Here is a 12,178-nt window from a genome sequence, read left to right on the forward strand (position 1 = left end):
ACAAAATAATTTATTTTCAGTTTTGCTTTAAAAACCCTTTAATAGTGTTTCAAACTTTCAATGTGTTTGTCAAGATCTTCCTGCTCCCTAATATATGTACACCCTATAAAAAAAATTAGTAATTATATAAATAAAAATCGCCTCTGCTGGAAGATTTTTTATAAAAAAAAATTAAAAAAAAATTAAAAAAAAAATGAAGAAAGAAGCATAACTTTTTTTAATTAAGAAAAACAATAAATTAAAAAAAAAAAAATGAAATTCAACTCAAGAATGATCCTAGAATGAATTTTTAAGATATACTTTAATTGAACTTTGGGAGCTTTGATCATCATGAGAGTGAGGAGCTACTCAAATTAAAACATAGAGGATTACCAACCTTGCAAATTATTTTTAGTTTTTACATAAAAGGCACACGAAGGCAATAGGTTGAGAATGCCAAATTGAAGATATAAACAAAGATCTTTTGTAGCTCTTCACTAACCCATACAACATGATTTCAAAACAGCCACATAGGCACATAGCTGAACCAAACTTATTATCGAGACTTAATAAACCTATTGATAGACCTTTTATGGTTCCATTTACAATATTTTATGACCTGAAGATGCATCTCCTACCATTCCAAAGTCGACATTAAGTCCCGAAACCTCCAAAATTAGTCCAAAATTGTGGATTATAACCTTAAAATTTAGACAATGTCTAACTTTTTTGGATCAAGAAAGAAAAACATGTTGGGGTGCTTTACATGGACTCAAAGAGGACCACAAAATACAGGAGGCTTTTTGGCTGGTTGTAGCCATCTACTTTGCCTCCAAAGTATCAATTTAGCCATTTATGTATACACCTCCTTCCATTGACTCAAGCCACCACGGGCCTTTATGTGACCAAGTAATGGTTATCTATAGTATTAAATAACAATATATGTTTTGAGATGCGTCTTCAACAATCTCGTGAGTTTTCAACGCTAGATCCTGAAATTTACGAAGTTAGTTTGATTTTTTGTACAATAGCTTTCAAATTTGGCTTCTAGAGATTATTTTGGACCTAGGAAGATTATGCATCGAGGTGTTTCCTGGGGTTCCCAAAAGGCCCCAATTAAAAGGCCAATGTGGCGCCCGTAATCATTCATATGCCTTGGTCCACCTCTTGTCATCGTGTTTGATTGTAAGATGTATTCCCTAGTATTGCCTTGCCCATTTTACCTTTTCTTGGCTATGTTTCCTTGTCTTTCTAGGCATTTCTTGTCCTGCTTTGGCCATAAGACAAGCCAAGACGCTACCCTAAATTATCAAAAATAGATATTTTTGTAAAGAACGAGGTCAAGTCAAAATTTTACTAAATAAAAGACATTTATTAGTTCAAGAACTATTTTCTAGTTGGGATTTCCAACAAAAGAGTCAAAAAATGTGAAATTTATTCAATATATGAGTAAATTGCTAATCTTAACATTGATGGATCTAGTCTCAATAAGAGAAATTATTTGTTACTTCTCTTCCGCAAAGGCTTGGACTTGAATCACCAGATGACATGCTTCTTGTAGTCCCACAAACCCAACAAAGAGAAAAGGTTTAGCCATGAATTTACAATACATACTCAAAGGGCTTATAATTGGAGTTCTCGAATCTCTAAAAATATCAATCACTTTACAAAAGTTATTGTATTAGTTATTAAAAAAATATGGAGAATAGTGGAATACGATCAAATCACGTCTGTATCATTTATAACATTCTACGGAAAAAACAACCATAAATAGTCAATGAAAGGTTACGTTCTTACATGAGAAAGCTACCTTAAGTATATGGCTAACGTTATACTTTTCCAATCATAGGAAGAAAGGATGACTTGTATTTGGTAAGGCTAGGACAACCACATGATGTGTTTCGTGTTAATCGTGTAGTCCCACAAGCCCAACGAAACCAAAAAAGCTAATTATGAATTTATGATACAAAGCCTAAGGGCGAATTATTGTTCTCAAAAGTCAAAATACTGCTTATTCAAGTAATCATGTGTTCTTTCAAAAAACATAATCAATCGTGTGTATTTTTTCTTAGTTAGAATATTGGGATAGTGATACATACCATTTGTGATCAAATTTCGTCTATAATAAAATTGCCGCCTAAATTGCTTTCCATCCTTCATAAGTGAGTTTTGACTCTTGTGAATGGCCTAGAACTAGAAGCTTTGGATTTTTTTTTATTACTACGTATTTTTTTTCTTTAAATTTCCAATTAGAAACATTTGACTTGTAACACTATTAACAAACTATACTTTAATTGGCTTTCGTAATTTATAGATGAAAGAAACAATCACGTGTGTTTGATTCCGTGTAATGTGTATGTTCCAAATTATCAAGTTTTTACAATTTATAGTTTGATGTTTAAATTTATTTATAGTTAAAGCTATCATTGATAAACGTTATAAAATAAACGCCCAAGCTGATTTGGAACGGCTGATGTATACACGTTATTCACGTTGACCTCTTCAGGTTCTTGAATCTTCGTTTATTCATTGTCACCCCACAAAAGGAAAAGTCTTTTGCTACAATGATGATATTGACATTGATACACTCTTCACTCTAACCATCTCGTGGCTTCTTTGAACACCATACATTGCGCAGTGCGCATAAAACTCAACCCTGATTCAATCCGTACCTATAATCATTCAATTTGGATTTAACTCGGTTCTTTTAAAAACCGACAAAATTGTTACTAATACATTCGTGGTTCAATCTGCTTCAGCTTCAGATTCCTGGATCGACAACTTCCCCACAATATTTCAAATGAGAAACGCGATTAATCACTGAAAACTAGTACGGAGTATATACATTCACACACAAGCAAAGTTGTTGATTTATATATTGAGAAGTTTGTTTACAACATAAGATATAAGGTACAAAGTAGAAGAAACAGCAACTGGCTTAACCGAAGCTGCACTTAACAGACTACATGCAATATACTCCACTTTAGAGAAACAATATCATTCCTCCGTTATCACATCCTAGAAATAAGGAGGGGGACGCTGAATGATTCATCACCCATAGCTGGCTGGAACAGATCTAACTCGCCATAGCGTTCCAGGACACGCATTCTGCAGTCCTCGGCTGCTTGCAGGCCAGTTGAATAAGCACCATGAACTGAACCAGGAAAACTAGCGCTTGTGGCCTCCCCCGCAAAAAATAAGTTATCTACAGGAACCCTAAGCCTCTCGTACAAATCATGAGACTTCCCAACTGTATCATAGCTGTAGGAACCAAGAGAGTTTATATCGGAGCCCCAATGAGACACCAAATACTGAATCTGCATAAACCACATGCATAATTTCAAATTTATGTTAATATTGTTCCTCAAGACTACCAAACCAAATGAAGGATCTTGACATTTCTATAATTTTATCCATTTCCCACAAACTGGTAGATGGAACATCAACACAAGAGTTGAGAACTTACAGGCGCAGATGCATCCGGAAGAATTGTTTGCAGCTGCTTAAAAGCAAAACCTGCAGCGGCTTCATCGGACATTTTCTCAATGTCCTTGGCCAACTTTCCAGCAGGCATATAAACAAGAACAGAGTGACCAGTAGCCTTGTGGAGATTGAGAAAGTAGCTGCATCCATATGAAGTATCTGCAACTACACCTAAGAACTCCACATTTGGCCAAAAGACCTTTTCAAAGTGCAAAATTATCTTATTCTCGATTCCCACTCCTAAATTGGAGATAGCATCCTCTTTCCAGCTTGGAAGCTTTGGCTCAAAGCCAATTGTATTAGCCTTTAGGACACCGAGAGGAACAGCAATAACTGCAGCATCAGCTATAAATGTACCACCATTTTCTACCATTACCCTAACTCCGTTATGATGTCTTGTGACCTTCGTAACTCTGGAGAACAATGACAGCATTAAGTCATGCATCTAGACAAAAGGTGTATGAAATATAGAAAGTTTTACAAAATTATACCATGTTCTAACCTGTGGTTCAGACGTATATCTAGACCCTTGGCAAGTGTATTTAAAACAGGAAGGTATCCCCGAACCATAAGCCCATGTCCACCAGGGAGGAGCACTTCCTACAGATCAAGGAAGCGACAGAAATCCAGAATAAATAACAAATGTAAAAAGGCATTTTAAATGGGGGAAAAAAAGAGCCTAACTTGGGAGGTTGGAAACATGGATACCATCAAACTATGATGATCAGAATTAGCAGCATAAAACTTCGGTTTCCTAAAGTTCTCAACATTTACTATCTGGAACAAATAGAGGCAATTGGAGAGAGTTGATGTGGAGACTGGTGACTGGGTGTAAAAAGAAGTAACAAAGCTAGGAGAGACGAGAGTGTGTAAAAATTCTAAAAAAGTGGGTGGGTGTGAGAAAAAGGTGAGTAAAGTAAGAGACTGGAAAAGGGTACATATTTTGGTAAGAGGAGTAAGGTAGTAAAAGGAATTTGTCAAAGTAAAAGCGTTGAGAGCTTTATGCAACGGACAAACAGAAAGTGTAAACAACTTTCAGAACAGGTGTAATAATAATACAATATATACCTCATCCCAGCACTTAAGAGATATGGTCTCAGCATCTGCGGCAAACCAACCCTCCATCCTACACAAGTACCACTGTAGTACCTTATGAGCAAGCCCTTCTAACCTGTAGTTATATAAATTGCAATGATTCCTTTCCTAACAAAAAATAGGCATAAATTTTAAATTTTAACAGATAAAAATACTACTCACCTCAAATCTGGTCTCCTTTCAAAGACAATCGAAAATGCCTCCTGTATAGAGATGTCCTCTTTGCATTCCTCTCGTACTTTTTCAGTCTGAATATCAAAAACCAACCAACGTAAATATTGCAACCCCCAAAAATGACATTTTAAGGGGAACAAACAGTATAAAGAATGTGAGAATTGCTACTTGCCTCTTTTAAAACATTTTCAAATGCTTCACCAACTTTGACAACCAGCTCCTGGGGTACTTGATTCCCCTCCAAATCAAAAAGGGCATAGCTGCATCAAAGAAATCCATTGACACAACACTTGAGAACTCAAAAACATAAGGCATATTTCAACTATAACAAGTTTAGTAACTATAATAAGTTTAGTAACTTTGTTAATAGAACAAAATACAATCTTCTGACAACCGAGTGACTGACAGTCAAACTATCAAAAGTCAGGCTAGTAGTGATACTTAATGAAACACATTAAACTAGATAAGAAAAAACCTACCATCACCCTCCCCTGCCCCCTATTATGACGTTCATGAGGTGAAAATAAAGATAAACAAAAGCCTAAAAGCATCTCAAGAAAGTGGAGATGCAATGATACATACAATTTTTTTTTTCAAAACTAGTTATTATACACCATTCCACCCAATCCATTTACACAGGTTTTAAGGTTCAGAATGAGGACTGAATCACTAGATTTATCCTGAGCTTTTTTAAGTCAAGACTCTTGAGCATGGTGAACTTATAGTTCCAGAACCTAAAAATTTGTCTGGCAGAAAGATTCTCAGACCAACCTTTTCAATGATGGAAATTAGATAAGAAACTCAGACTCAAATTAATCATCCAGCCAAAAGTGTAGATTTTGGCCCAGAAGCACCTGAAGAACAACTGATAGAACTTCATTCTTGAATAGACTTCAATTATGTATGAACTGATAATAGAAATTAATACCATCATAAGAAACAGAGTTGATCGTAGAAGAATTACCTCTCTAAGTCATGGTCATACAAAACAGAGTTGTCTCCGCTAGTACGATAAAGGGGTAGGCCAAGTCTACCAATTAATGGTGCCAAGGGATTCTCATTGCAGACACCATGCAACCTGTGGAATCATTAGTAGCTTGATGAGTTAATATCAGTCATTGGGAGAGAAGGAACAACAAAAGCCACAAATACCAAAATATGTATAATCACTCAAGTCCTTGAGAAACTAACCATGATGCACCTAGGTCAACTGGAAAACCAAATGTGTAGTCTGTGCATACTCGACCTCCAATTCTATCACGTGACTCCAGCACCGTGACCTAAAAGTTCAGGAACTGAATTTCATTGAGAACTGAAATAACCTTTAAAAAAATACATAATATTCAAGTTTTCGTCACCAATTACAGCAACTACCACATAGAGTAACATGATCAAAATACAGTGCAGGACTATGCATGATCTCTAACATTAATACACCTAATTGACTGTTAAAGGAGCTCAAGCAGTCCTATCCTAACCAAAATAATGGGCTCAAAATAGGCATTTCCCATTAAATTTTAACAGTAACACAAATAGCATTTGCTTCTTCATGACAACTAAAAAATACAGGCAAATGAGCCCTTTCATATTAGTCAAACACTGATATAGTGATATGCTTTAAGTTTCCAAATTCCACATTAAATCTCTCTTAACAAACTGCTCTCTTTCCTATATTGAGCTAAAGACAAGAATTAAAATAAATACTTGTTGAAGTAAAAGAAGACAAGCCGATTAAAAATATCCCCTCTCCCAGCACTTCAAAAAACTTGCTAAATCAAATAACTTAAAACATTCAAGTTTGAAGAAAATATACAACAGATCAACTGTTCCCCTCAAATAAAGTAGGAAGTAACATCAATTTGTAGGTTTGATCTAGAGTAATTTAAGCACCTGAATTGAATTGTCATAAAGAGCACGAGCAGCAGCAATACCAGCCATACCCGAACCTATTACTATGACAGATGGTGAGGCACCCTGCCTCCCCTCATTGCCAGAAGAGCATAGACCTGCAAAATACAAGTATGTTCAGAACATTTGCATAATCCATCAAAATTAAATTACAACAAGAAGTAAAGTCAATATAACTATGTATTGGATCAGAATAAAACCATGAAAGTTCAGAACTTGAAAGATGGTTGTTCACATATTCATGTACAGTCACAACCATTGAGGAACTGTTAAAAACCCCCCAACAAGGCGAACCTAGGGCGCTTAGTGCAGAGTGATGAGATTCAGAATCTTCAGACTTATACGGCATTAAATCTACTGTTCTCCAACAAGCCTCCAAAAGGTCTCCTTGAGAACATTCATCCAATAAAATAATTTATATTCCACAAATACTTGCTGTCACTTTGAGTTTGATTTTTTGGTGCCTAGACCTCTATTCAAGAAGACTAGAAAAGTTTCAGGTCCTTGTATAAACCACAAAAGGAGCAGATTATCTAAAGTGATTAAGAAGTTGCTCATCTTCAATCTATTCTTCATTCAAGGCAGGATACACAATCCATATGAAAGTGAAAAGGCAGACACGATTACTGGCTTAAGCAACCACACAATAGGTGTCACATAAAAATTGATACAAAAAAATTCAAAGGCACCCTTTTTTTTTTTTTTTACCATTCCCTACTGTTTATGCACCTCCAAGTCTCCAACATTGTCAAAGGCAATATGTGCCACTCATAAAATTGCTAAAAGGCCATAATCATCAACTTTTGGACTTTTGGTAATAAACTATTCGACATCCACATGCATCATCTCCCTCTTCCCGACATTAGGCGACTACATTTCAACAACTAAGATGACAAATATCCCACAAAACTTAACAGATAGCAGAGCTTTGCCAAAAGGTGTTAGTTACAAGATCCAACCCTCATTAAAAAGGCACTTACAAATTCCACAACACTATTTCTTTTCCTTAAATATAAGCTGCCAAGGTGGTATTTTATAAAGAATTAATTAACGGCCTAGAATAAATCCAAGTATCCAACCTTATAAAGTAGACAAGTTGAGCTTGTAATTCCCCAAATCCAAAACTTAGTTATGATGAACTGGGTCAAACAAACATCATCAATAAGTCAAACCCCAAATTGTTATCTGTCTTTTTTAAGCCTCTAAAGGTTTAATCAGTAAGACAACAGAACCCATACTCAACCTCCAAAAGTTCATAGTACAAGTGTGTTCTATGAAGCAACTAATTAACCCATATTACTCATTAGAAACTCCCCTTGTACAAAAAAAAATAAAAAACTAATAGTCATATAGGGTATTGTTAGATTCATGTTAACCAAACGTTTTGTACTTTTTACTAAAAAATTGATGTTTAAAAAATCATGCACGAAGTATTAGCAAACGCGCTTTAAGGCGATGTCAACTAAGATAAAACAGGGTAAGAATACGATTGTGAGACTACAAGTACAACTCCAACAATCATCCGGACGGTAAGCGCAGCAAAAATCCAATAAAGTTGGGCAATTTTACACTCAAATTGATTAATCAAGCTTTTTTATTTAAAGGTAAATTAATAAATCAAGATTTAAGTTTAATCACTACATATAAAGTACACATTGAAAAAAAAATGAAAATAACGACATCATCATATAACAATCATACAAATAAAAAAATAAAATAAGTAACGTGTGATTGATATTGTAAAGTTTTTACATTTCAGATTTCACATAACAACCCACCCACACCGACCACATAACAACAGCTGCGATAAGTGGGACCCACCATCAGTAACCGACAAATAAACTTCCTTCCCAAAATAAATTCACCCAGAAATAGTTAAAATATCCCAAAAAAGAAATTTAAAAAATTAATTAAAAACCCCAAAAAAAAAAAAAAAAAAAAAAAGGAGAAAAATTATACCTTGACGTAATTGGCGATTATTCTTGTTTCTGAGCTCCATTGAATGATGATGATGATGATCTGGGATTATTACTAGAATGAAGAATTAAGGTCGAAGTATTCGACAAAAACGACGTAGAAGATGAATTTGATGATGATGATAATAAAAATGAAGAATTAAAATTATGTTGATTAAGATTAAACAACAAAGTAGGGCTTAATTGAGGTGAATAATGAAGAATAAAGATCAAAAGACAAGTAATGAAGTGATTTGAATTCGACGATAGACCCAGATTCAATACCGACCAGCTCATACGTATGATTGATTCTTCAAATTAGAGCAGGAAACAAATTTAGGGTTTTCAGATGACAACAATCGAAATTCTGGGCAATTTCAACATAAGTTCGGCAATTAGGGTTCCGATTGAATCGAATTTACAGAATTTAGGGGATTAATTTGATTAAATTTGGGGAATCGGAAGGAATAATTGGGGAATGAGAGGAGAGAGAAAGAGGAAGAAGACGTGAGTAAGGTGATGATGGATGTATAATTTGTATATGAGGTGGGTGTGTTGTTTTTGGAGAATGGGAAGAATTGGGGAATCGGAATTGGGGAATCGGAATTGGATATTTATAGGCAAATTGACCAAATTTCTTTTAACTCTTTTTTGGACTAATTAATTTTTAATTTAAGTTACTCCGTAATTATGAAATTTTGATCCCAAATTTTCTTGTGTGTCTCGCTACACCATGTGGTCGGGGTTACTTATAATTAGAGGTGATTAAAGTTAGGTCGGAGCGAGCCTTAACATGATTCCTTGTTGCCAAATTCGTAAAAAAATAGCAGGCTTGTCGGGCTAAAGCGGCCTTTTTGGATTTTTTTGGAGTCCGTTTAGGGTTTTTAACCAAAAATGCGTTTTAGGCTCACCCAAACACGCCCTATTTTCGGGTCGGATCGGGTCGGGCTAGTGTTGATCACCTTTACCTATAACCTATCAAGTAACCCTTAACCGACCTAGTAACCCTGACTGATTATGTAACCCCTAACCGAATAACCCCTAAATATGTAACCCCGGCCATGGATTACGCGTTAATTTTTTAGTTATGTCCTTTTCTGTTGGGGTTGGGGTAACTTGGGGTAGGGATGGGGTTGGGGCCTATGTTTGAGGGGTAATTTTGGTATTTTATGTTGATGAAATAGGATGAAAGTTTTTTTAAAAAAAAATTATATGAAGAAGGTAAATTTTAAAGTCGTTTAAAGAAAAAAAAAAACTACTTTCAGCGTATCTAAATAAATGCATCACTTTTACTAACACATATGACAATACAAAATTTTGGTGTTTTCTTCGTTTACCAAAAACTGCACCACTTTATTTTAAGAAAGTTTCACAAATATTGCACATATCCGTTATAAAAAAGAATATATTTGTGTTCACACTAGAAATACCCTATATGCCCTTACCTTAAAAAACTTGATTCATTAGTTTATGTTTACAATCACATTGGCAATTTTGTGATTTCACCTTTCTCTCTATTTATTTTTCCCACTATCAAAAATTTTTTGCCCAACTCTTACGGACTTATGGGGCAATATAAAAACTAGTGTAGCCCGGGCGTTGCACTAAGGGCCTGTTCTCATTGACTGAACTCAGCTGAATTGAACTGAATATTTTATTAGAGAAGGAAATTAAGAGCTGAACTAAAATGAACTAAAAATAATCGTATGAGAACAGGCCCTAAGTTGTTACTTTGAAACATAATGTAAGTAAAAAAAAATTTAAAAAGAATAATTCTCTATTATCTTGAAATTGTTGAAGTTATTTATCTTTATTTATTTTTTTCCAGGCTAGGCAATTATTTTATATTCTTTTTTGTATATATAACATAAAAGATATATTTATTTATGTGTATTAAGAGAATATAAAATACTATTGGCTAGGATGATAAGAATGGTGATCTTATATAATAATCTAAGTATAAATTTAATGATATAAAAATACATATTTACAAAATATTACATATTTATTTATGTGTATTAAGAGTATTTGGTTAATACTAATTTAATGGTTCGCTTTCATGCCAATTTTGATTTTTTACTCTCTCGGTCTCTTCTCTATTAGTTTTTTCGTTTCACTTCCTTTTGAATTTTGATGTCACTCACTTTTTAAAATGTAGTCTCCTATTATCCCCAACTACATCTGCTTTTTGCAAAGTAAAGAGAAAAAAATGATGAAATTACCTTTTATTAAATCTCAAACAAATATGGCATATGCATCTAGAATAACTCAAATTTTACAATAGAGAAAATATAGATTAAATTAAGATGGAGATAATTTTTTTTGAAAAGATGGAGATAAATTTGAAATTGCATAAAAGTTGAAAAAACAAAAAATCAAACCAAGTAGGAAAATGACGTTTACAAACACATTTTCAATACTTGGCAAAATATAGATGAAGCTTATGTGTTCGTAGGACCCATCCCATTTAGTAAAAAGCTTGATGTTTACTCTGACATACAACATACGTACTACTACAGTACTGTTCATAGTTGACTACTTTTCCCTATTTAAATAACACGGAGTTAAAATAAAATAAAACAAAAATAAAAAACTTAAAATATTTATTTTATTTTATTTTTTTATTTCTTTGAGGAAACTTCAAAATCTTTATGATGTAGGGGCTTGTTCTGATTGACTGAACTGAGCTGAGCTGAGCTGAACTGAATTGAACTAAAGTGAACTTATTGGAGCTGAATTGAGAACTGAATATTTTATGAGAGAAGGAAATTAAGAGCTAAATTGAATTGACTTATTAGAGCTTAACTGAACTGAATATAATCTGAGGAGAACAAACCCGTAATATTTTTTTTTCTTATAATAATAATAATAATAAAACGAGCTAGATAAATGAATAATTGATCAATCACTCACCAAAAAAATTCATTCAATTTGGTTCGTTTGTTATTTAGCTAAGTTTTTGGATTTTTAATGATAAAAGTTAGGAAAATTTGTAACTTACCACCCCTAAAAAAAGTCATTTGTGAAACCCATCACGATTCCCACCACAAAACCCATCATCCCCCTCCCGTTCCTCCACAACCAAACTCACCTCCGTCACATGTCTGGGCTGTTTTAAGGGTTAACGAAGGAAAGGGGCGGTAATCAGAGTTAGGGAAAGCTAATGGGATGGGTTTTGAGGTTAGGGGCAAGGCCGGGAGGGGCGGCAATTGCGGTGGAGGAGTAGGATGGAGGTGGATTTCATGGTAGGGAAATGGAAGGGGGTCGATTTTGCGGTGGGGGAACGTGAAGGAGGTGGTTTCGCGGTGGGGGAACAAGTGGAGGAGTGGATAGATTTTGTAGTGGATGAGTAAGAGAGGGTGGATTCCGTGGTAGGTGAGCTATCGGAGGTGGTAAAGGGGTTGCTGGAGCTGGTGCAAGTTAATTAATAAAGGGTTAAGAGCTACTAATTACAATTTGACCAAGTAATGATGTCATAAAGAGATTAAGTAGGATGATTATGAAAAAATGTAGTAGTTTCTAGAATTAACTAGCCTTCTAGCCCGTGCAATGCACGGCTTGTTCATAGAAAATTGCATTGAGAG

General features: G+C 34.6%; 1 protein-coding gene across 1 annotated transcript; it reads right to left on the minus strand.

The window, feature by feature from the left end:
- Positions 1–2,825: 2,825 nt before the first annotated feature.
- Positions 2,826–9,185, minus strand: LOC145620317 (polyamine oxidase 2-like). The gene is made up of 10 exons (XM_081674961.1): positions 8,599–9,185; positions 6,622–6,737; positions 5,923–6,011; positions 5,696–5,809; positions 4,904–4,991; positions 4,720–4,805; positions 4,531–4,633; positions 3,965–4,062; positions 3,446–3,875; positions 2,826–3,296 (listed from the first exon to the last, which is right to left on the minus strand). The coding sequence occupies exons 1-10, from the start codon at positions 8,636–8,638 to the stop codon at positions 2,991–2,993; spliced, it is 1,470 nt and encodes a 489-aa protein (XP_081531087.1). The 5' UTR covers positions 8,639–9,185; the 3' UTR covers positions 2,826–2,990.
- Between the last annotated feature and the right edge of the window lie 2,993 nt (positions 9,186–12,178).

The sequence above is a fragment of the Chenopodium album genome, chromosome 27 (assembly GCF_948465745.1).
Source record: "Chenopodium album chromosome 27, dcCheAlbu1.1, whole genome shotgun sequence".
Lineage (NCBI taxonomy): Eukaryota > Viridiplantae > Streptophyta > Magnoliopsida > Caryophyllales > Amaranthaceae > Chenopodium > Chenopodium album.